Genomic DNA, 24,325 nt, shown 5'->3' with positions numbered 1-24,325 from the left:
CTTCATTTTCTACTCACCCCCATGCTGAACAAAAACTCTGGAGTACTTTTTTGATATCTCAAATACATCTGGAGATCTGGGAGGCTTCTTCCTGTCTGCTGACATTCAAATAATGGAGGTCTATTGTGCCCGAGACAGAAAGGTCCATAAAAGTCCACAAAAACGTGTCAATATTCCTCCATACTGCTCGTCCAATGTATTCCAAGTGTCCTGAGTGAGTAGCATCCAGAATTTACTCGAAACGAAGTCATTTAGAATGTTTTTAGAGCATAAACAGTAGTGTATAGGATTTCCTGAAAGCGCGCACATGCGCGATCACGACGCTACGGAAGCCGGCAGACCAAACCAGATGAAAGTGCGCATTCAGCTCGGCAAAGAACTCATGCTCTTCCTCAACACTGAAGTCCTCAGACATTTTTCTTTCGTTGTTTCTTTCTTTGCACAGGTAAACGGCACATTTCTTCTTCTACGCTTGCATTATCGGCAGAGCAGACGCTGAATGCGCACTTTCATCTGGTTTGGTCTGCCGGCACGCTTTCAGGAAATCCTATACACTACTGTTTATGCTCTAAAAATATTCTAAATGACTTCGTTTCAAGTAAATTCTGGATGCTACCCACTCAGGACACTTGGAATACATTGGACGAGCAGTATGGAGGAATATTGACACGTTTTTTGTGGACTTTTATGGACCTTTCTGTCTCGGGCGCCATAGACCTCCATTATTTGAATGTCAGCAGACAGCAAGAAGCCTCCCAGATCTCCAGATGCATTTGAGATATCAAAAAAGTACTCCAGGGTGTTGTTCAGCATGGGGGTGAGTAGAAAATGAAGGCTAATCATGTTTTAGGTGTACTATTCCTTTAAACCCCATTAGCCTCGGCTAAGCTACCAGTGACATTTAAGCCCTGTTTTCCTTGGCAACCGTACTGGGGACATTTAAGCCCAGTTTTCCTCGACTACCCTACCAGTGATATTTAAGCCCTGTTGTCCTCGTCTACCCTTCCGGGGACATTTAAGCCCTGTTTTCCTCGGCTACCCTACTGGGGACATTTAAGCCCTGTATTCCTCTGCTACCCTACCGCGGACATTTAAGCCCTGTATTCCTCTGCTACCCTACCGCGGACATTTAAGCCCTGTTTTCCTCGACTACCCTACCGGGGACATTTAAGCCTTGTATTCCTCGTCTACCCTTCCGGGGGACATTTAAGCCCTGTTTTCCTCGACTACCCTACCGGGGACATTTAGGCCCGGTTTTCCTCAGCTACCCTACCAGGATGATTTAAGCCCTGTTTTCCTCGACTACCCTACCGGGGACATTTAAGCCTGGTTTTCCTCGGCTACCCTACCGGGGACATTTAAGCCTGGTTTTCCTCGACTACCCTACCGCGGACATTTAAGCCCTGTTTTCCTCGGCTACCCTACCGGGGACATTTAAGCCCTGTTTTCCTCGGCTACCCTACCGGGGACATTTAAGCCTGGTTTTCCTCGGCTACCCTATCGGGGACATTTAAGCCCTGTTTAACTCGCCGACCCTACCGGGAACATTTAAGCCCTGTTTTCCTCGACTACCCTACCGGGGACATTTAAGCCTTGTATTCCTCGTCTACCCTACCGGGGACATTTAAGCCCTGTTTTCCTCGACTACCCTACCGGGGACATTTAGGCCCGGTTTTCCTCAGCTACCCTACCAGGATGATTTAAGCCCTGTTTTCCTCGACTACCCTACCGGGGACATTTAAGCCCTGTTTTCCTCGACTACCCTACCGGGGACATTTAAGCCTGGTTTTCCTCGACTACCCTACCGGGGACATTTAAGCCTGGTTTTCCTCGGCTACCCTACCAGGATAATTTAAGCCTTGTTTGCCTGTGAAGGTAAAGCTCCCTTTTGGGCTTTACCTTGTTAACATTTTTAGTTTTCTCACATTCCCTAAAGGAGGAGTTCGAAAACTACCAAGTCTTTCTTATACTGTTGGCTTTACAGGACTTTAAACACAGAAAGTTCAATCTAAGGCTCTGTCAAACATGACTCTTCTGGAAAAAAGGCCTCCAGACCTAAAGCTGCTCCACCCCTAATGGCTGGTATCCTGGGAAACTAGAGTTATGCCTTTCAAACATATTGAAGGTCTCTTTAGGATGTCAGGTGTTGCAGTTTTACTGCGTAACAAAGGTAGAAACTCTTTGCTTCTTCTTGAACTTTTAAGTAATAAAAAAAAGAACTAGGGATCCACTAAAACTATTATCGATCAAATATGCTTCAGCTGGTTAAAAATGTTGATGGACACAATTTGAGCCGTCTCCTAGATTTACAAAAGGAGGTTTGGGGTCTTTGGGGCAAGGCTACAGAAATCCGATTTTTTTCTTTAAGGAGCAATAAGTGATAAATCTTGTGTGAAGCAAGATCATCTCAGTTGTCGCTGAGGATGGAGGATCATTTCCTCCAACATCTCCTTTGAGACCCAGAGCAGATTTAGCACGGTGCTTACTTCCTGGTTCTTCAGTCAATCACATGAGAGTCACCAGGGTTTTAATAGCAGCATGGCATTTGATGTTAGTTGAGAGCTGCAGCCAGAAAACATGGAGGCCAGAGAGGAGAAAGAGAAATGCTGAAGGAACTGCCTTTTTCTCACTGCTCTGCACTCATCTAGATCTTTGCTTCGGATTCGTCTCTGTAGACCTGCAGACCTGATGGTGATGCCGGGGGCGGGGGGATACTCAGGCAGATGTTGGGTGAAATCCTCTGTTTTAGTTCTAGCCTGTCCTCAGGAGCTGCTGCTCCTTCTAGGGCAAAGACCTGGTTTAGGTTCACCTGTCAGTGCTGAGCTGCTCCTGGCGATGGTCATCAGGGATGTTTCCTTCTTCCCTGCAGGGAGATGAAGAAAGGGAACATTTTCCTGGCAGCGACTATGGCTGGGAAGAAACTGAGGACGTCACTGGGAGCATCAGTGGACCTGGGCCTTACGGGGAAGGATGGGGTGGTCCATCCGAGCCTGGAGGTCAGCACCCACTCGTCTTCTCAGAACCGCCTTGTTCTGGTGGTTCCTGAAGCTCAGTGACCATCTGGTTCTGTTTGAAGGAAAGCGCCAAGAAGTTGGAGCAGAACGTGAGTCTTTTTGGATCGACGGTGGAGAGCCTGCTCTACAGATATGGAAAGGTAGGCAGGGTTCCCTCTACGGGTTTTTTTCTAAAAGTACCTTCTATAGGGTTCCCTCTACAGAGTTCTCTCTATGAGGTTCCCTCTACGGGGTTCTTTTATGGGGTTTTTTCTACAGGGTTCTTCTAAAGGGTTCCCTCTACAGTGTTTTTTTGTTTTTTTTTTTCGTTAAAGGGTTCCTTCTACGGGGTTTTCTCTACCGAGTTCCCTCTACAGTGTTCTTTTAAAGGGTTCTCTCTACAGCAGGGGTGCCCAACCGGTCGATCACGGTTTTAAAAAGCACTAATCAAATCATTGTTAACGAGAAGCCAATGTGTATTTTCATATTAATAAAATGAAAAATAAGTATGCAGGGAAACTTTTTTAATGCATGCTGATTGCTGTGCATGGTTTGCCACGGTTGCTAGGTAACCAGGGACTAATGACATCTGTCACGTCTGATGGGGCTCCATCTATGGTTGAGTGCACTGCTGGAGTCCTTGATCTGTACAAGCTTTCAGAATCTTTCCCGGATTTTTGGAGCTTCAACTGCATCATTCACCAACAACAGCTGTGCGGCAATATTTTAAATATGAAGCATGTCATGGACGTTGTGATAAAGATCGCTTGCTCTGTTCTGAAGGGTTCTTCTAAGGGGTTCCCTCTATGGGGTTCTCTCTACAAGGTTCTTCTAAGGGGTTCCCTCTACGGGGGTTCTTTCTACAGGCTTCTTCTAAAGGGTTCCCTCTACAGGTTTCCCTCTACAGGCACCTTCTAAGGGGTTCCCTTTACAGGGCTCCCTCTATGTTGCTCCTTCTATGGGGTTCCCTCTACAGGCTTCTTCTAAAGGGTTGCCTCTACGGGGTTCTTTTAAAGGGTTTCCCTATATGGGGTGTCCTCTACAGGGTTCTCTCTATGAGGTTCCCTCTACAGGGTTCCATTACCAGGGTTCTCTCAATGAGATTCCATCTATGGGGATGCCTCTGCGGGGTTCCCTCTGCGGGAATCCCCTCTACGGGGTTCTCTCTATGAGGTTCCCTCTACTGGGTTCTCTCTGTAGGGTTGTCTCTACGGGGTTCTTTTAAAGGGTTCCCTCTACGGGGTTTCCTCAACAGGGTTCATTCTATGGGGTTCCTTCTACCGGTTTCCCTCTATGGGGTTTCCTCTACGGCAATCCCCCTATGGTGTTCTCTCTACAGGGACCTTCCAAAGCAGAAGTCACGGATTAGCGGGCTGTGATCCGGATCCGGACCCACCTGCTGGCTAATCCGGACCAATCCTGATTTAAAACATTTAGAAATTACCACATGTTGTCTGACGACAGTGTCTAAATGTCACTTGCGCCGCTTCTCCTGTTACCCTGACATCCCACATCCCCTGTCTCCGCTCCGGCCTGCAGTGATCCAGACCTCCTGCAAAGCAAAGCCTGCAGCCTCCGCTGTTCCTCCCATATTGCTGTGCTCCGACTTATCCTCTGAGCTCGAGGATTGCGATATAACCATTAAATTCATAGGGGAAAAAAACATGCAGAAATGAAAGCCTAATTTAATATGACTTATTAAACAACTCCCCATCAGCAATAAATCTGGATCCAGGCTCAAAATGAGCACCTTTATATGTGCTTGAGAATGGCTTAGTCTCTGGTTAAACCCAGGTTTAAAGCCTTGCAGGGCAGCCTAAAGCCCACTGCCAACATTAAGACAGAAAAAAGAAAGAAAAATAACAAACGCTCAGTTCAGCTGGCAATCAGGAACTTGTCTATATACCAAACTGGATGATTTTTGTTCTCTACTCATTTTGTTTTTTATTTAAAAATTCAATGTATAACATGGATGCATAAACACCTCATTTTATTTCTGTGATAAATTCTGTTTAAGGTAACGGATCATTAAAAATGTCTGCAGACCTTTACTGACTGATGATTTTCTTTATTCGGACCCCGCTGATTTTTAATTGGTTACCATGATCTAAAGGGTTCCCTCTACGGCAGGGTTCACCAATTAAAAACCAGCGGGGTCAGTTTATTTCTAAGATCGGATGCAAACTATTGGTAATTCAGATCAGATGATACAGATCAGGAAGCAGATTTCTCATCTCCATCAGAAACCGCACATCTGCTGGATACTGATGGGGATATTTTTAATCTGTCATATTAAACTAAGCGTTAATTTCTGCATGTTTTGCTCCTACGAATTTAATAATAATAACGCGATGCTCTCATCGAGCTCTGAGGCTAAGTCGGAGCGCAACAAGACGGGAGGAACAGCAGAGGCTGTAGTCTTTGCTTTGGACAGGAGGTCTAGAGCGCTTATAAATGTTTTAAATCAGATTGGGTCCGGATCAAGACCATGGTCCAATAATCCGTGACCCCTTTTCTACAGGATTCTTCTAAACGGTTCCCTCTACAGGGTTCCCTCTACGTTATGGTCCCTTATTGGCTGCCTTCTTGCCTTGGCTATAGCCTGACCTTTGATGACGTAGATAACAGACTCTAGAACCAACCTTTACAGTTGTCCTGTGTCTTGTTCCCTCCCGCCATTTCAGAGCATCGTGGATGAACAACTTGTCCTGAAGAGGGTAGCAGACGTTCTGATCCACCTCTACGCCATGACGGCCGTCCTGTCCAGAGCCAGCCGTTCAATCAGCATCGGCCTCAGGAACCACGACCATGAGGTTGGTGTCAGGGACCGGAGGAGGGTGGAGAACCGGGACCTAAATAGAAAATAAAACCCTGAGCTTCATCATACCTGGGTGTGACTGAGGGACACTTCCTGTCCTTAGCAACCGTTGGACAAATCAGTTTATTTCTGTAGCACCAGTTCACAACATGTCATCTCAGGGAACTTTACAGAAACAGTTCAACCAGATCATCCAGTCAGATTAAAGATTCAAAGCCTTAAAGTAGACAGGGTGTCTGCCTCATGGACTAAAACTGGTAGTTGGTTCCACAGGAGAGGAGCCTGATAACTAAAAGATCTGCCTCCCATTCTACTTTTAGAAATTTTAGGAACCACTAGTAAACCTGCAGATGCTAGCTACAGGATGGGCCTGCAGCGCCGTTTCCTGTCGACGATGCTCAGAGCTGCTGACATCACACAGAAAACAGACCAATCACTGAGCAGAACCTGCTGAGACGCCATCATTATGGTGACGGTCTTCTCTGTGGGCTTCCAGGTTTATGACGTTTCATTTATTGGTTCTGCCGACCTCCATCCTCCTCCTCACCGAAGGTTAAAATAAGAAATCAGAACCTGTTGCTATGGAATCCAGTTCTGCTCCTTCCAGGTCTGATAGTTTGTGTCGATTAAAAGCCCAGAAGCTCAAATGTTTCTTGGCTGGGAATTGAAGTTGGGGTGGTAGAACATTTAGAACCGACTAGAACCCGACTGTATGTTGTGGTCCGACCCGTTTCAAGAACACTGCTGTGTTGTTTCTCCCAGGTTCTGCTGGCCAACACGTTTTGCAACGACGCCTTCTTCAAGAACAACTACCTGATGGTTCAGCTGCAGAAACGTAAGCAAAACACCAACTGGGTCCAGTCAGAACCGCATGGTCCGGTCCAAACCCGCATAACAAAGCTCACTTCTCTCAGAACCAGACCTACCCATTCCCTTTAACTGAAGGTAGCTGAACCATGTAGTTCTGGGTCAGGTGGTTCTGGAAGCTCCTCTGACTGAGGGTCCAGCTTCTCCACCAGAACCTCTGTGTCAGATGGCACCACTGAATCTGGACCCTAAATGGGTCAGAGGCAGCAGCTTCTTTAACGGAACAGCTGTAGAAATATGAATGTAGATGTTTCTGTTATCGTCGTCTCCCACTTTAGAGAGCTCTGTCTTCTGTTGAATGAATGAACAGAACCAAACGGGTCCGAATGTCTCATCACAAACTCGACTGTATTTCCTCCAGATGCTCCTGAGAACAACGACGCCAGCATCAAGAAGATCGCTGCAGCAGTTCTAGAGAACCGGGCCTACATCTGCTCTCATCCTCTGGAGAGAACCTACTAATTCTGACCGGGTCAGAACCACCAGTGCTCTGTAGGCATGCTAACCCAAGTGCCCTTCACCAAACTTGCAGCGGGACCATTTTAAAAGCAGGCCGGATGGGTCCTTTGGTCCGTTTCTGTAATCCGTCCATGTGTTCTGGTTCTGCCAGAAGGACAAACTAGACTGCTGATTAGCCTACTGCTCATGGAATGATCAGTGTGTTTTATTTAATGGATCAGAACCTTTCAAATAAAATCTCTGCCTTGAACTAACAGGATTCTGTTTTTTTTGTTGCATCTGGGCTTTTTGGGCCCGTTTGGCACCAGTAGAGACATTAAACCCTGAAATATTCGGGTCAGGTTGGGCTTCTTGCACCGGGTCCAGTTAAATGGTTGGAGTTCTGGTTCTGGGTCCAGTTAATTCAGTTTATTTCTATAGCGCCAGTTCACAACTCATCATCACGTCATCTCAAGGCACTTTACAGTTCACCAGATCATCCAGTAAGATTGATTTCTAAACTGGACTAAGTCTTTCTAAAAGAATATTCTTATCAACTGGATCAAATGCAGCACTGAGATCCAACAGGACGAGCACAGATACAAGTCCTTTATCTGAGGCCATGAGAATATCATTAGTGACTTTCACCAGAGCTGTTTCAGTGCTATGATGAGCTCTAAAGCCAGACTGAAACTCTTCAAAAAGTTCATTATGGTGGAAGTGATCGGAAACTTGTTTGGCAACTACTTTCTCAAGAATTTTAGAAAAGGAAGGAAGATTGGATATAGGTCTATAATTGACCATCTGGGTCAAGACGCGGTTTCTTAAGCAGAGGTTTAATTCCAGCAACGTTAAAAGCCTTTGGTAAATATCCCTGTAACAGAGATAGATTAATCACATCTAAAATGGAGGAGGAGATCAAAGGGAATAAATACCTCCTTAAATAACCTGGTTGGAACTGGATCTAACATACAAGTTGAAGGCTTAGATGAAGACAACAGTTTTGCTAACTCTGAAAGTTTAACTGGATCAAAGCAGTCTAAATCCGGTTCAGATTCCATGACTACCTCAGATGGCCTGTTTGTGAGATAAAATGTTTAAGGTGCCTTTTCTCTGCCTGAATAGGGTGATTATTTAGAAGCCTGAGAAGAAGAAAGTTTCCCTAGTTTAGATGAGACTGTCCTCACTGTGTTCAAGGTTCTCACGTCCTGTTTCTGGTACGGATGGGAATCAGTTGTCTGAAGTATTTATCTGACTAAATTGATGTCTGTGATGAACTGAAGAAACAATGTTCATGCGTGTGGAGTCTCTTTATATGCAGGGGTGGGATGCTACCACCCCAGAGCCACACTGAGAGCTATATTCAGCTGTTTGTGTCGTTCTCCTCTGCAGAGTAAAATAAAACCTTTTCTTTCTGTCGAGTCTCAGTGCTCATGTTTACTTCACAATCATTCCTGCTAAGAGCAGATGGAATTGAAGGTTCAACTAAGCCATGGCTCTGGGTGAGTTTGGCAACTGGATTAAAAAGAAATCTACAGTAGGATTATTCTTATTCTCCTCTAATGAGGAGAAATATGCTGCTCTTGCTTTACAGCAGTAAAGTATTTTTCCAGTCTAGGTAGGATTCCCGTAGGCCTGTGGAGTGATATTTTCTCTCCAGTTTCCAGGCATTTGTTCCTGTCAGAACATGAGGTCCTACTTCCTGTCAGAACATGAGGTCCTACTTCCTGTCAGAACCTGAGACCCAGCTTCCTGTCAGAACATGAGGTCCTACTTCCTGTCAGAACATGAGGTCCTACTTCCTGTCAGAACATGAGGTCCTACTTCCTGTCAGAACCTGAGACCCAGCTTCCTGTCAGAACATGAGGTCCTACTTCCTGTCAGAACCTGAGACCCAGCTTCCTGTCAGAACCTCAGAACTTGAGACCCAGGTTCCTGTCAGAACCTGAGGTCCTACTTCCTGTCAGAACATGAGGTCCTACTTCCTGTCAGAACCTGAGGTCCAGCTTCCTGTCAGAACATGAGGTCCTACTTCCTGTCAGAACATGAGGTCCTACTTCCTGTCAGAACATGAGGTCCTACTTCCTGTCAGAACCTGAGACCCAGCTTCCTGTCAGAACCTGAGGTCCAGCTTCCTGTCAGAACATGAGGTCCTACTTCCTGTCAGAACATGAGGTCCTACTTCCTGTCAGAACCTGAGGTCCAGCTTCCTGTCAGAACATGAGGTCCTACTTCCTGTCAGAACCTCAGAACCTGAGACCCAGCTTCCTGTCAGAACCTGAGACCCTGCTTCCTGTCAGAACCTGAGGTCCATCTTCCCGTCAGAACCTGAGGTCCAGTTGCCCGTCAAAACCTGAGGTCCATCTTCTTGTCAGAACCTGAGGTCCATCTTCCTTTCAGAACCTGAGGTCAGGTCTTGAATATATATATACATGTTTAAGCTAAAAGAAGTAAACAGCTAAGTTAAAGCTGCAGCAAAACTTATTGTTCATATTGAAGAAGTATATGCCATGTATAATCTAAGGATGGGCAGCAAATCTACTATTCCCAGGTGTTAGGCCAAAGCTGCCAGAGGGGAGGATGAAATCTGCAGATAAGAGGTTACACACACACGCAGAAAAAGCTGATTAACAAGGTAGAAGCAGAAAGGCAGGAAGCAACTCCATGCATGGAGGTAGGAATGTAGGGAGTATGATCACTCTCTGCTTTTCCTCAGAGTAGCTTTGCCTCGTCTGTTCCTGTTTGGCTGTGACGCCATCCTGGAAAGAAACATCAGCTGTGCTGCTGCCATCAACACCCTTGTTTATAGATGTTGGAGATCGGCCTGTTTTCCAGTGTGGTCCTGTTTCTCTGACCGTGACTGGCTGGATGTGCTCTCTTCGTCCTCTGGCATGGGGCTGCCTTGGAGCTCGTCTGCCTGGCTGTGGGTTTCCTGGACGGGGCCGCCTTTTACAGCTGCATTTTGTGTCTCTGCTTCTTTTTCTATGTCTGCTTCTGTCTCCTTGAACCCCAGTGGGCCTCAGCAGATGGCCGCTCACACTGAGCCTGGTTCTGCTGGAAGTTTCTTCCTGTTCAAAGGGAGTTTTTCCTCTCCACTGTTGCTACAAGCATGCTTAATGTGAGGGATTGTATTTGAGTCAATGAGTCAATGCAATCAACTGGTTTTCCTTAGATAGAAAACTTTGCAGGGGCGTGCATACATAGACACCAGGTGGTGCTAAAGCACTAGGAAGTTTGCCCTTTATCAACGAAAATGCCCTTTTGAAACTCGTTTTTTTTTATTATTAATATTATTAAGATTTTACTGAGGTCGGTTTTGAAATGATCTTTTGAAAACCTGAGCTATTAAAAACGACTGAAACAATCCCCCAAAATGAGCCACCTCCTTGCGTACACCAGACCAGCCTATCTCTCTTCCTCTGTCACGTGACCTCGCGCGGTCGCCCGCAGGGCATGCCAGATGCGCAGCATCATAGCGGTTCACTAAGCGTCTTCAGATAGCAGGAACGGTCGCTGACAGGCTGCTTCTCCCGTGCCCCATTAGCCAGGTAATATACAGATCAAGCAAAATCATTTTGTTGTGCATTAAAATGTCTCATTCAGCAGCACCAAACAAGCATTTTTGCCGACTGGTCACCTGATAAACTAGTTAAACTAGATAAAGTTTTACACTGTAGCCCAAGTCAATGACAGATAACATGAGGAGGACCACATAGGCTACAAATAATTTCGGTAGAGTTTTCAATTGCAAATCTATGTGTTAAGACAAACGTTTTCTGTTGTATAGGTTTTGCTAGGCAACATAAATTAACACATTTTGGTCTCTTTACTGTCTTAATTGTATATTGATTTAGTAATTGCAGTACAATGCCAAGAAAGGAGGGTTAATTGTATTGAAAAATCTTAAAAGCTGTTCACATTTTATTTTTAAGTGGATTGTACAAAATCAGCAGGTATTAAAATAGTTATTATTTTGTAGGCTACCATAAGTCATATCCACGTGACAAGACTTCCAGTCATGTTGCCCTAATAGCCCATTATTTAAACTAATGTGGCATATTTGTTAAAGCTATTATTATTATTATTATTATTGTCATGATGGTTATTATTATTATATTGTAGCCAGTTACAGCAGGGAAGCTCTATACCATAAACATCTACCAGGACAGGAGATGAGGAAGAGTTCAGGTAAGACACAGAGACAGAAAAAGACCAGGATGAGGGAGAACAGGGAGATGAGCCAGATGAAAGAAGAAGGAAGATGAGCAAGTAGTACGCTTTAGTCTGTTCTGTTGGTGATGTGACTTTTTTCCATTGAAAACTCACGTTTAGAGAATGTTACAGATAAAAGTCAAATTTCTTTCAACATGCGTGTGTATTTTTTTTTTTATTATTAAGTGTTCCACGTATGCTAAAAAGTGCCCCCCCTCCTGAGCACCTGCCCCCCAAAATGTCTGTGCACGCCTCTGAAACTTTGTATCAATTTGACTGTATGATCTGGTTGAACTGTAAAGTGCCTTGAGATGACATGTGTAGTGAATTTGGCGCTATAGAAATAAACTGAATTGAATTGAATTGTGGGACTGTCTGTGTGAAACTGTAAGATGTTCCCCTATGAAGATAATTAAAAGAGCCGGTGTTTCTGGGGGGGTCAGAGTTGCTGTTCCCAGATGTTGCTGCTGATGCTACTCTCCCTTTGCAAAGGCGAATCGAAGCTTCGTTCTCCAGATCTTTTTATAACACTTCATCTCAGTTAAGTTACCTGCACTCGAATAAACGGACCAGGGGGGAAACCATGACGGTGTTTTTCAACAGTCTGCTGTAGAAGTGGCCCGGAGCCAGAGAGGAACATGTCTGTGGGAGGAGCTGTTTCTCAGCCTGTTCTGCTCCAGCCGCTGCAGCAGAGCAGGAGGGACCGAGGGGCCCCGCGGACATGTTTGTGGCTCCAAACCATGGACTCCTCTCTGTTGTCGGACCCGTACCGCCGCCCGGCGCGCAGGACGCAGTGGATCGTGAGCAGCCTGGCTCACCACTACGGCCTGGACCGAGGGGTGGAGAACGAGATCATCGTCCTGGCCACCGGGCTGGACCAGTACCTGCAGGAGATCTTCCACCACCTGGACTACCAGGGACTCGGCACGGTCCCCGCAGAGGACTTTACCGTCCTGTGCCAAGTCCTGGGGCTGAGCGACAGCTCGGACCCGGAGGAATGTTCCGGGCTGCTGGAGCGGCTGCCCCGCCAGCTCCCCTTCAGGCTCTTCCACGCCAAACTTTGCGGCTACTTCAGCACCAAGGCGGGTCGCCGGTACGAGTCCGGCCGGCTGCTGGTGGCCAGAGACAGCGAGCACATAGAGACCCAGATCCGCCTCAGAAGCCCCGTCAGGCGGACAGACACTCAACCGCCGGTCGGGGGCAACCGGGGGGAGCGCTCAGCTTCCGGCCGCAGACTGGGGCCCCCCGGGCCCTGCAGCAGGGAGTGTTATGAGGACATAGTGGCCCTAGAGGAGGCGGAGGATCGCATCTGCAAACTGGAGGAGGAGAACCGGAGTCTGAGGGAGCTGGTGGAGGACATGAGGGCCGCTCTGCAGAGCAGCGATGCCCGCTGCCTGGCCCTGCAGGTTAGGGGCCCCTTACTCTCCTCTGGGTTACCTGAGAAAAAACAACTGTCCGGATGGACATGGGCCCTGCTGGGGCCGCTCACTCTAAAAAGAAAAAGGTGTGAGGGAATTCTGAATCGATGCAATCAGCTGGTTTAACCTGATCTGCTTGATCTGGATCTATAAAAGGACCTGAGATGACAGGATGTAGATTGGAGCTATAGAATTAAATGAATAGAATTTAACAGAACAAGGTCTGCCCAACTTCATTTCTTTAACTTATAAAGTAATTCCACTCATTTGGATTAAATAAATGTAATTATTGTTACCAATAGAAGTTATTTATTAAAGGTGAAGATCATCTGTGGTAGCAGCACTAGAAATCTTCCAGGCATGTGAAGAAAACTAGCAGCAGGTAGCCGGCGCGTGCGGATGATGTCATACACACTCCGCTTTGTTTTTAAAACATATAAATATAAAAAATAAAACCGCGGATGTCTGGGGGACAGTGATTGGCCTACATGTTATGAATGCTGGCGTACCATAAAGGGCCCAATGTAAAAAAACGGCGTTCCCCTTTAAGGTAATGATCTTGCAAATGTGTCACATTCCTCGAATCAAACAAAAAACAGGCCAACTATTCTTTGCATCATTAGTTTTTTTCCTCCTTCATGATTCGCAGCAGTCGAGCCCTAGTTCATGATTTGATCTGGACCATTTGGACTCGTCCTGGTCAATAACTGGGTGGATGATATGAATTGTGGTACCTGGAGATGACTTGTTGTGAGTCAATCTGAATGTCTGCTGCTGTAGAAGTTACTAAATGAACTCAAGCTGTCATTTGGAACTCCAGTCCTGGTTTCATAACCAGGCTGCTGGGTTTTCACCAGTTTCTGAGAGCGTTTCCCATGCAGTCCTTTACTGGGAGTGCAGTGGACCTCTGTCAGGTCCTGGTTGTCCTGTGACCACGTCTCCAGGTTCCTGGGTGAGAGGTAGAGTCTTCCTGTAACCCCATCAGTCTATCCAGCTCCATCTACATACAAGCATTGACGTCCCCATGACTATTTAGAGGAATTTGAACCTTTCAGTGGGGAAAACATTTCATTAACTTATTGCTTTACCAACTAAGCAAACCAGATCTGCATGTTTTCAATTCAAGTTCAATTCAGTTTATTTCTATAGCTCCGATTAACAACACATGTCGTCTCAAGGCACTTTACAGTTCAACCAGATCATCCAGTTAGATTGATTCAAAGTTTTCTAAGGAAAACCAGCTGATTGCATCGACTCATTGACTCTTCAGCAATCCCTCACACCAGGCATGCTTGTAGCGACAGTGGAGAGGAAAAACTCCCTTTTAACAGGAAGAAACCTCCAGCAGAACCAGGCTCAGTGTGAGCGGCCATCTGCTGAGGCCCACTGGGGTTCAAGGAGACAGAAGCAGACATAGATGAAGCTACTATGAGAAAAAGCAGAGAGAGCAGGACGTTAGAGATTGAACTAATAGATTCTGCAGAGTGGGAGAATAGAGATAGAATGAAGCAGAATGATGAAAAAGGGGTCCCTATGTCCTCCAGCAGTCTAAGCCTATAGCAGCAGAACTATAGAGATAGCTCAGGATAACCTGAGCCACTCTAACTAGAAGCTTTATCAAAAAGGAAAGTTTTAAGCCTAGCCTTAAAAGTAGACAGGGTGTCTGCCTCACGGATTAAAACTGGTAGTTGGTTCCACAGGAGAGGAGCCTGATAACTAAAAGATCTGCCTCCCATTCTACTTTTAGAAATTCTAGGAACCACTAGTAAACCTGCAGATTGAGAGCGAAGTGCTCTGTTAGGAACATCAGGAACAATCAGATCTCTGATATCAGATGGAGCTTGGCCATTTAAGGCTTTATATGTGAGAAGGAGGATTTTAAATTCTATTCTTGATTTAACAGGAAGCCAATGAAGAGAAGCCAGGATAGGCGAGATATGATCTCTCTTTTTCATTTTCATCAGAACTCTGGCTGCAGCATTTTGGATCAGCTGAAGGCTTTTAACTACAGTTTGTGGACTTCCTGATAGTAAAGAATTACAATAGTCCAGCCTTGAAGTAACAAATGCATGGACTAGTTTCTCAGCATCACCCCTGGACAAGAGATTTCTAATTTTTGCAATGTTCCTCAGATGAAAGAAGGAAATTCTAGAAACCTCTTTGATCTGGGATTTAAATGACAGATCCTGATCAAAAATAACACCAAGATTTTTTTACTTTATTATCTGAAATCAGTTTAATCCCATCCAAATGAAGTGACTGGCTAATCAGCTTCTTTTTCAGAGACTCTGGTCCAAAGACTATAACTTCTGTTTTGTCTGCATTCAGAAGGAGAAAGTTAAGAGTCATCCAGGTTTTTATGTCTTCAAGACATGCCTGTAATTTATGCAATGGGTTAGCTTCATCTGGATTATAGACAGATATAGCTGGATATCATCAGCATAACGGTGGAAATTAATCCCATGCTGTCTAATAGCTCTACCGATTGGGAGCATGTATAAAGTAAAGATAATTGGTCCTAGCACTGATCCCTGTGGTACTCCACAGGTAACCTTTGAGCGTGTTGAAGATCTATCATTAACGTGAACAAACTGAAATCGATCAGATAGATCAGATTTAAACCAGTCTAGAGCTGTTCCTTTAATTCCAACAAAATATTCAAGTCTTTCTAAAAGAATATTCTGATCAACTGGATCAAATGCAGCACTGAGATCCAACAGGACGAGCACAGATACAAGTCCATTATCTGAGGCCATGAGAATATCATTAGTGACTTTCACCAGAGCTGTTTCAGTGCTATGATGAGCTCTAAAGCCAGACTGAAACTCTTCAAAAAGTTCATTATGGTGGAAGTGATCGCAAACTTGTTTGGCAACTACTTTCTCAAGATTTTAGATCAGAAAGGAAGATTTGATATAGGTCTATAATTGACCAAGTTTTCCAAACCTTGTTAAAGGATTAACCTAATCTCGTCTCCGTGGACCCCCTTTAGGTCGGACTGTGGAAGTATCACTCCCAACGCAAACCAGAAGAAGGATGTTTGATTTCAGCCCAGACTGATACGGCCAATGTTGAGCTGAGTGATGGCTCCAACATCAACCTGAGGAGCTTGCAGAACATCATTAATGAGATTGAATGTCTGCGCAGCTCCAGGGAGCAGCAGGTGCAGGAGACCATGCTCTGTAACCAGAGACTGGAACAGGAGCTGTGGAGCTGTAAAGAGACCATTGCTGCTTCAGAAAAGAGCAACAAAGCTCTGAAGAAGGAACAGGAGAGCCTGAAAAACAGGGTGGAGGAGGCCAGGCAGGCTCTGCTGACTGGGATGGCCAAGGTCAAGGAGCTGGAGCTAAAGGCCAGTCACGTTCCAGTGCTGCAGAGACGCATCCTTCAGCTGGAGTCACAGCTCCTGGACTACCGGTAAAACACCCAAAGCACCTCACCCTTTTCAATCTTATGACAATCATCTAAAAGAAAAAGTTTATCTAAACAGCTTCACATATGTTTGGACCCCGAGGCAAAGTTAAAGGCTACATTCACACTGCAGCCCGAAGTGACCCAAAACCAATTTTTTGGCCCATATGCAACTTGGATCTTATCTTTTCATTGCAGCCTAACAACAGAGATCCGATTTTTTCCAATGCGACCCAGGCCACTTGGCTATGTGGTCCTAAATCCGATACGAATCTGATCTTTTCAAATGTGACCTGTGTCTGAACGGCCAGGTCGGATTCATCCGACCTGAACGCCATTAGTAACCGACATAGGTCACTATTCTGCGTCTTGCTACGCAGAAGCGGCAAGAAAATCAACAACCATGGCAGATGATGATGATGCGGACAGCAGCATTTATGTTTAACCATATTGAAAAGATTGAGGTTTTATGGTTGGAAAAGATCGCTAGATGTGCTCCAGCGCTACCATCCATGTTTACTTGCGTAAACACAGAGCACGCTGGCCTGTGACGTCATTGCGTCCTCTACTGTGCATGAAGGACACCTGCATTGTATGACTGCAGTTCACACAGGAGATCACATACAAGTAGCATATATTTGGAAATGTGAACGGTAAAGCAAAAAAAAAAATCGGATTTCGGAAAAAAATCGGAATTGATCATCAAGGCCTGCAGTGTGAATTTAGCCAAAGTGAAAGATAATTTCCAGCTGGAATTAATCTCATGTCAACTCACCCAGAGCCATAGCTCTGTTGAACCGTCCATTCCACCTGCTCTTAGCAGTAATGATTTTATGGGATTCTTTATAAATAAGATTAATTTTATTAAAAATAAGATCATTAGCACTCCTCTATTTACGACTGGTTTGTCTCTGGAGGGTGGGGCAGCATCTGAGGTAGTCATGGAATCTGAAACGGGTTTAGACTGCTTTGATTCAGTTGAACTTTCAGAGTTAGCAAAATTATTGTCTTCATCTAAGCCTCCAACTTGGATGTTAGATCCAGTTCCAACCAGGTTATTTAAGGAGGTATTCCCTTTGATCTCCACCTCCATTTTAGATGTGATTAATCTATCTCTGTTACAGGGATATGTACCAAAGGCTTTTAACGTTGCTGGAATTAAACCTTTCCTTAAGAAACCGTCTCTTGACCCAGATGACCTGGTCAATTATAGACCTATATCCAATCTTCCTTTCTTATCTAAAATCCTTGGGAAAGTAGTTGCCAAACAAGTGTGTGATCACTTACACCATAATGAATCTTTTGAAGAGTTTCAGTCTGGCTTTAGAGCTCATCATAGCACTGAAACAGCTCTAGTGAAAGTCACTAATGATATTCTCATGGCCTCAGATAATGGACTTGTATCTGTGCTCGTCCTGTTGGATCTCAGTGCTGCATTTGATCCAGTTGATCATAATATTCTTTTAGAAAGACTTGAATATTTTGTTGGAATTAAAGGAACAGCTCTAGACTGGTTTAAATCTTATCTATCAGGAAGTCCACAAACTGTAGTTAAAAGCCTTCAGCTGATCCAAAATGCTGCAGCCAGAGTTCTGATGAAAATGAAAAAGAGAGATCATATCTCTCCTATCCTGGCTTCTCTTCATTGGCTTCCTGTTAAATCCAGAATAGAATTTAAAATCCTCCTTCTCACATATAAAGCCTTAAATGGCCAAGCTCCATCTGATATCAGAGATCTGATTGTTCCTTATGTTCCTAACAGAGCACTTCGCTCTCAATCTGCAGGTTTACTAGTGGTTCCTAGAATTTCTAAAAGTAGAATGGGAGGCAGATCTTTTAGTTCTCAGGCTCCTCTCCTGTGGAACCAACTACCAGTTTTAGTCCGTGAGGCAGACACCCTGTCTTTTTTTAAGGCTAGGCATAAAACTTTCCTTTTTGATAAAGCTTCTAGTTAGGGTGGCTCAGGTTATCCTGAGCTATCTCTATAGTTATGCTGCTATAGGCTTAGACTGCTGGAGGACATAGGGACCCCTTTTTCATCATTCTGTTTCATTCTATGTCTATTCTCCCACTTTGCAGAATCTGTTAGTTCAATCTCTAACGTTCTGGTTTCTTCCTGTTCAAAGGCAGTTTTTCCTCTCCGCTGTCGCTACAAGCATGCTTAGTGTGAGGGATTGCTGAAGAGACAATGAGTCGATGCAATCAGCTGGTTTTCCTTAGATAGAAAACTTTCAACCAGTCTGACTGGATGATCTGGTGAATTGTCTCTATAAAGTGGCCTGAGATGACATGCTGTGAGTTGGAGCTATAGAAATAAACTGAATAGAATGGAAGGGCTCTGGTGACGGGGACTTAGAGCTACCATGTGGTCTGTTCTGGTTCTGGGAGGTATGAGGAACACACACGGTGTCTGAAGTTGATGTCATCAGGACCTAAAACCCACATTTGTTAGCCCTGTTAAAACAAAGCGGTGCTGCTGTTGGAGACTGTTCAGCAGCCTGATATGCTGGAGGTCTGATGTGGTGAACTGCTCTATTTTCAGCCTGTTCAGTTAAGTTTATAGAGCGGCTCATTGTGTGGCGGAGCCGTTCTGCAGCTCTGCTACTGTTCTGGAGTGGTTTCTTTGGTGGGAGTTAAGGTCTAATTAAAGTGTGAAAGAACAAAGGCTCTGGTTGGATGTTTATCTCGCAGCCGGCTGCTCCTGCTCTGCTGTATAATCAGTGTGTGGATCTGTGGCCCTTTGGCTGCTGATGTCTCTAAATATTTCACTGTTCCTGAACACAGTTAGGCATGGGCAGCCAGAGGTTCTGTCTGTGACCCAAAATCTGTGAACTAGGTCCAAAGTCTTTTCACTGCCTTTCAGTGATACTGTCAGGACAATAATTCAACAGCACAAAGCCGATTCTCATCAATCTCTCCTCTCCTTCATTCTGCCTCCAAGGGAACATTGCTGCACTGCTGCGCTCATCCAGTGGATGTTAGCAAACGTTGCCATGGTCTGAACCCCTCCAGCCCCACTGTGAGGAAGGCGGGGTGTTAGCAGGATGGGTGTGAATGGCTGATTTCTACTGAAGGTCTGTCAGTTTGCTGCAGACCCTCGTTTTCCAGCATTAGTCCTGGTTGGATCCTCTTTCTGTCTGAGGTTCTGTTCAGTGCTCAGATAACAAACAGTCACATACAGGGTCAGTTCTTGTTGTCGACCATTATATCTGGTCCTGGATTAGATCTGAGAGAACGTTCTATCCAGAATAGTAGAGGAGCCCCTGTCTTGCTGTGGAGACTGATGTTTATGCTCTTCAGAAAGTAAAGGAGCTTAGGTCCACCCCTGCCATCAGCAGAGCTCTCTGGGCCAGACGGACCCGACAAAGAGAACGATAAGGAGAAAACTAAAAATGACAACCAGGAATGGCTGCAGCCTTTTGATTTTGCCTGCAGCAAATTATTTACTCTGCATGTTGACAGATTTCAGATGACATTTGTTAGCCTATCTAGATAAATCTAGATCTCATCATCCGCTAAGTGGCCTCTCCTCTACAATAGTCGGCTCTATGTCACTCTCCCAGACCCATGCTGATTCACCTGTTCCCCAACAGGTAAACAAGTGCTATGTCATGTGTTCACATGTCTGTAGGGTAAGGCTTAGGGATGATCAGGGTTAGACCTCATTAGACAGTAGAAACCCCCAGAAGGATAGCAGGAAATGCTACGTTGCTTTGTAGCAACCACTGAGGATGAGATTAGTGTCCTTCCACTTTGCCCAGAGTTTTTAGAAGGAAAAAGCACTTTTCTTGTGCCTTTGAAAATGTTTTTTTTATTATCGGTAGTCCTGGAGACAGAAGATCTTTGGAGATGCAGCGCCGCTCTGACCAACATCCACTAAAAAACTGCTTGCATGGGACACAGCCTCTAACTGGCTGCCTTGAATGTCTCCGAAGCAACCAGGAGGCCTACAGCTGGCCTCCTCCCCCACTGTGACTTAGACCTAACTCTGAGCGACTGCAGAAAGCTTACTTTTGCAAAAATAAAACTGAAGTTAAACGTTGCTGTGCAGCATTGCCTGGCTCATGTCAACAGGATGTAAGCCTGACTGCTTGGTGATTCTAAAAATCTGCTAATTTTCCCCTTTTAGTTTTTCTCTTCTGCAGGATGTAATCATCTGGAAACACTTATGCAATGATTTATGATGGCCCCTATCGGGTTACCCCCCGCCCCCCCCCACAAAAGAGGCAACTAGCAGGAGAAAGTTGGACAAACACATTTCTCTGAGGCCCTGATTGGTTTTTGTCAGGACAAAAGGCTTTAGGGCGATCATACTGAAAGAAAGTAGTAAAACAGCTGGATCTGTTTATCTCTACCTCAGCTTCTAAAGCTGGCTTCACTCTAAACGCTGCACATTAACAGCACTGTTCCACCACTGACCCACTTTACCAGAAATATGTCTCAAACATCCAGAGTCTGGCTGCAATTACTGCACCTACATCCTGCATGCAACCTCTAGAGGATCCCATGTTTATCGCTGCAGATGTAGCTAAGAACGCCTGAGGAACATGTGAAGGACGCCTGAGGAACATGTGAAGGACACCTGAGGAACATGCGAAGGACGCCTGAGGAACATGTAAAGGACGCCTGAGGAACATGTGAAGGACGCCTGAGGAACATGTGAAGGATGCCTGAGGAACATGTGAAGGATGCCTGAGGAACATGTGAAGGACGCCCGAGGAACATGTAAAGGACGCCCGAGGAACATGCAAAGGACGCCTGAGGAACATGTGAAGGATGCCTGAGGAACATGTAAAGGACGCCTGAGGAACATGTAAAGGACGCCTGAGGAACATGTGAAGGACGCCTGAGGAACATGTGAAGGACGCCTGAGGAACATGTAAAGGACGCCTGAGGAACATGTGAAGGACGCCTGAGGAACATGTAAAGGACGCCTGAGGAACATGTAAAGGACGCCTGAGGAACATGCGAAGGACGCCTGAGGAACATGCGAAGGACGCCTGAGGAACATGCGAAGGACGCCTGAGGAACATGCGAAGGACGCCTGAGGAACATGCGAAGGACACCTGAGGAACATGTAAAGGACGCCTGAGGAACATGCGAAGGACACCTGAGGAACATGTAAAGGACGCCTGAGGAACATGTGAAGGACGCCTGGGGAACATGTAAAGGACACCTGAGTAACATGTAAAGGACACCTGAGGAACATGTAAAGGACACCTGAGGAACATGTAAAGGACACCTGAGGAACATGTAAAGGACGCCTGAGGAACATGTAAAGGACACCTGAGGAACATGTAAAGGACACCTGAGGAACATGTAAAGGACGCCTGAGGAACATGTAAAGGACACCTGAGGAACATGTAAAGGACACCTGAGGAACATGTAAAGGACACCTGAGGAACATGTAAAGGACACCTGAGGAACATGTAAAGGACGCCTGAGGAACATGTAAAGGACGCCTGAGGAACATGTAAAGGACGCCTGAGGAACATGTAAAGGACGCCTGAGGAACATGCGAAGGAGGCCTGAGGAACATGTAAAGGAAACCTGAGGAACATGTAAAGGACGCCTGAGGAACATGCGAAGGACACCTGAGGAACATGTAAAGGACGCCTGAGGAACGTGCGAAGGACGCCCGAGGAACATGCGAAGGACGCCCGAGGAACATGCGAAGGACGCCCGAGGAACATGCGAAGGACGCCCGAGGAACATGTAAAGGACGCCCGAGGAACATGTGAAGGACGCCTGAGGAACATGCGAAGGACGCCCGAGGAACATGCGAAGGACGCCCGAGGAACATTTAAAGGACGCCCGAGGAACATGTGAAGGACGCACGAGGAACATGTAAAGGACGCCTGAGGAACATGCGAAGGACGCCTGAGGAACATGCAAAGGACGCCCGAGGAACATGTAAAGGATGCCCGAGGAACATGTAAAGGACGCCTGTGGAACATGTGGAGGACGCCTGAGGAACATGTAAAGGACGCCTGAGGAACATGCGAAGGACGCCTGAGGAACATGCGAAGGACGCCTAAGGAACATGCGAAGGACGCCTGAGGAACATGTAAAGGACGCCTGTGGAACATGTGGAGGACGCCTGAGGAACATGTAAAGGACGCCTGAGGAACATGTAAAGGACGCCTGTGGAACATGTGGAGGACGCCTGAGGAACATGTAAAGGACGCCTGAGGAACATGCGAAGGACGCCTGAGGAACATGCGAAGGACGCCTGAGGAACATGTGAAGGACACCTGAGGAACATGTAAAGGACGCCTGAGGAACATGTGAAGGACGCCTGGGGAACATGTAAAGGACGCCTGAGGAACATGCAAAGGACGCCTGAGGAACATGCAAAGGACGCCTGAGGAACATGCAAAGGACGCCCGAGGAACATGCAAAGGACGCCCGAGGAACATGCAAAGGACGCCCGAGGAACATGCAAAGGACGCCCGAGGAACATGCAAAGGACGCCCGAGGAACATGTAAAGGACGCCCGAGGAACATGTAAAGGACGCCCGAGGAACATGTAAAGGACGCCCGAGGAACATGTAAAGGACGCCCGAGGAACATGTAAAGGACGCCCGAGGAACATGTAAAGGACGCCCGAGGAACATGTAAAGGACGCCCGAGGAACATGTAAAGGACGCCCGAAGAACATGTAAAGGACGCCCGAGGAACATGTAAAGGACGCCCGAGGAACATGTGAAGGACGCCTGAGGAACATGTAAAGAGAGAAAAAAAAGAGAGATGGATAGATGTCCTCTGGCTGGATGGGTGTGCGTTATCAGCAGGTCTGTCTGTGGTGGCCATTGAGGTGATTAGAAAGGATCCTTACATGTTGATGTTGATCAATCAATACACAAAATGAACTTGTACGCCAATGGTGTAGAGGCTGTTTTCATAGCCAATGTTTTCATCATTGCTGGGGATTTTAACCAGGCTAACTTGAAGACTGTTCTCCCTCATTTTTACCAACATGTAAACTTTGCAACTCGGGGTGAAAACACTGTAGACCTGGTTTACTCTAACATCAAAGATGCATTCAGAGCAGCCCCCCCCCCCCGGGCCTTGGTTCATCAGATCATCTCTCTGTCATGCTTATCGCTGCATATAAGCCCCAGCTGATCAGGGCTAAACTGACAGTTAAAGAGGTCAGAGTGTGGTCTGAGGGTGCCATGGAGACACTCCAAGACTGTTTTGAATGCTCTGACTGGAACATCTTCAAGGCTGCAGCAACATATTAAAACTTATTGAATATTGATGAGTATGCCATGACTGTGTCAGCCTACATCAACAAATGCATTGAGGACATCAGCATCAAAAGAACATCACCACCCGGGCCAACCGACCTCCCTGGATAAATGGAGAGGTTCTGAAATCCCCTAAAGCACGCAGAGATGGCAAAAGTACTCACTTTCCGTAGTTGAGTAAAAGTACAGATACTTGTGTTAAAAATACTCTGGTAAAAGTGGAAGTACTGATTAAACTTCTTTACTCAAGTAAAAGTAACAAAGTACAGGCTTGTAAATTTACTTAAAGTATAAAAGTAAAAGTAGAAACCACTTTTTTCATGCCGTTGCCTACATTTTAAATGGATGTCTGCCAATAGGACTAGATCTCCGTTGTGTTAATTTTCAATCATCTCGTCGTCCATGCTACTATGCTAACGCCACCGCCACCAAGCTGCAATGATTTTCCGCCAATGAATACCGCTGAATCTGTCGATTCATCTTGTAGTGGTGCGTCAAATGCAACGTAGATTCCCATCCAATTAGATTGAATTTGGTATTGATGACGTGAAAAATAATAACGGTAACTCCATTGAAATGATTCAAAACTAAAGTAACGAGCCAATTTTTTAAAATGTAAGGAGTAGAAAGTACAGATATTTGTGTAAAAATGTAAGGAGTAGAAGTAAAAAATCACCATAAAAATAAGTAGTAAAGTAAAGTAAAAATATCAGAAAAATCTACTTGAGTACAGTAACGAAGTATTTGTACTTCGTTACTTCCCATCTCTGAAAGCACCAAACTCAGCTTTGAAGTCTGGCGATAAAGAGGCACTAAGAACAACGCGTGCCAACTTAAAGCCATCAGATCAGCGAAGAAGAACCACAGCCAGAAGATCCAGGATCTTTTCGACGATGACAGCAACACCAGGAGGAT

General features: G+C 45.7%; 2 protein-coding genes across 4 annotated transcripts in view; both read left to right on the top strand.

Moving 5' to 3' along the window:
* The window catches only part of acad9 (acyl-CoA dehydrogenase family, member 9), a 28,319-nt gene extending 20,928 nt beyond the window's left edge, over window positions 1–7,391 (top strand). The window contains exons 14-18 of one of the 3 annotated variants that reach the window (XM_038308757.1): window positions 2,870–2,996; window positions 3,077–3,154; window positions 5,678–5,806; window positions 6,574–6,646; window positions 7,040–7,391. In XM_038308757.1, the coding sequence (XP_038164685.1) occupies window positions 2,870–2,996; window positions 3,077–3,154; window positions 5,678–5,806; window positions 6,574–6,646; window positions 7,040–7,140 (508 nt within the window). In that variant the 3' untranslated portion in view covers window positions 7,141–7,391. Of the gene's footprint in view, window positions 1–2,869; window positions 2,997–3,076; window positions 3,177–3,217; window positions 3,273–4,038; window positions 4,065–5,677; window positions 5,807–6,573; window positions 6,647–7,039 lie in introns of those variants that run through there. The other 2 variants (XM_038308758.1, XM_038308759.1) reach the window with 2 other exon arrangements.
* Window positions 7,392–11,936: 4,545 nt separating this feature from the next.
* The window catches only part of efcc1 (EF-hand and coiled-coil domain containing 1), a 28,251-nt gene continuing 15,862 nt past the window's right edge, over window positions 11,937–24,325 (top strand). The window contains exons 1-2 of the mRNA XM_038308756.1: window positions 11,937–12,734; window positions 15,739–16,163. Coding sequence (XP_038164684.1) covers window positions 11,967–12,734; window positions 15,739–16,163 — 1,193 coding nt within the window. The 5' untranslated portion in view covers window positions 11,937–11,966. The remainder of the gene's footprint in view (window positions 12,735–15,738; window positions 16,164–24,325) is intronic.

The sequence above is a fragment of the Cyprinodon tularosa genome, unplaced genomic scaffold (assembly GCF_016077235.1).
Source record: "Cyprinodon tularosa strain WSP-4 unplaced genomic scaffold, ASM1607723v1 ctg647, whole genome shotgun sequence".
Taxonomy (NCBI): Eukaryota; Metazoa; Chordata; class Actinopteri; order Cyprinodontiformes; family Cyprinodontidae; genus Cyprinodon; species Cyprinodon tularosa.
The sequence above is the reverse complement of the archived record's forward strand: the minus strand, read 5'-3'. Positions and strand labels throughout refer to the sequence as shown.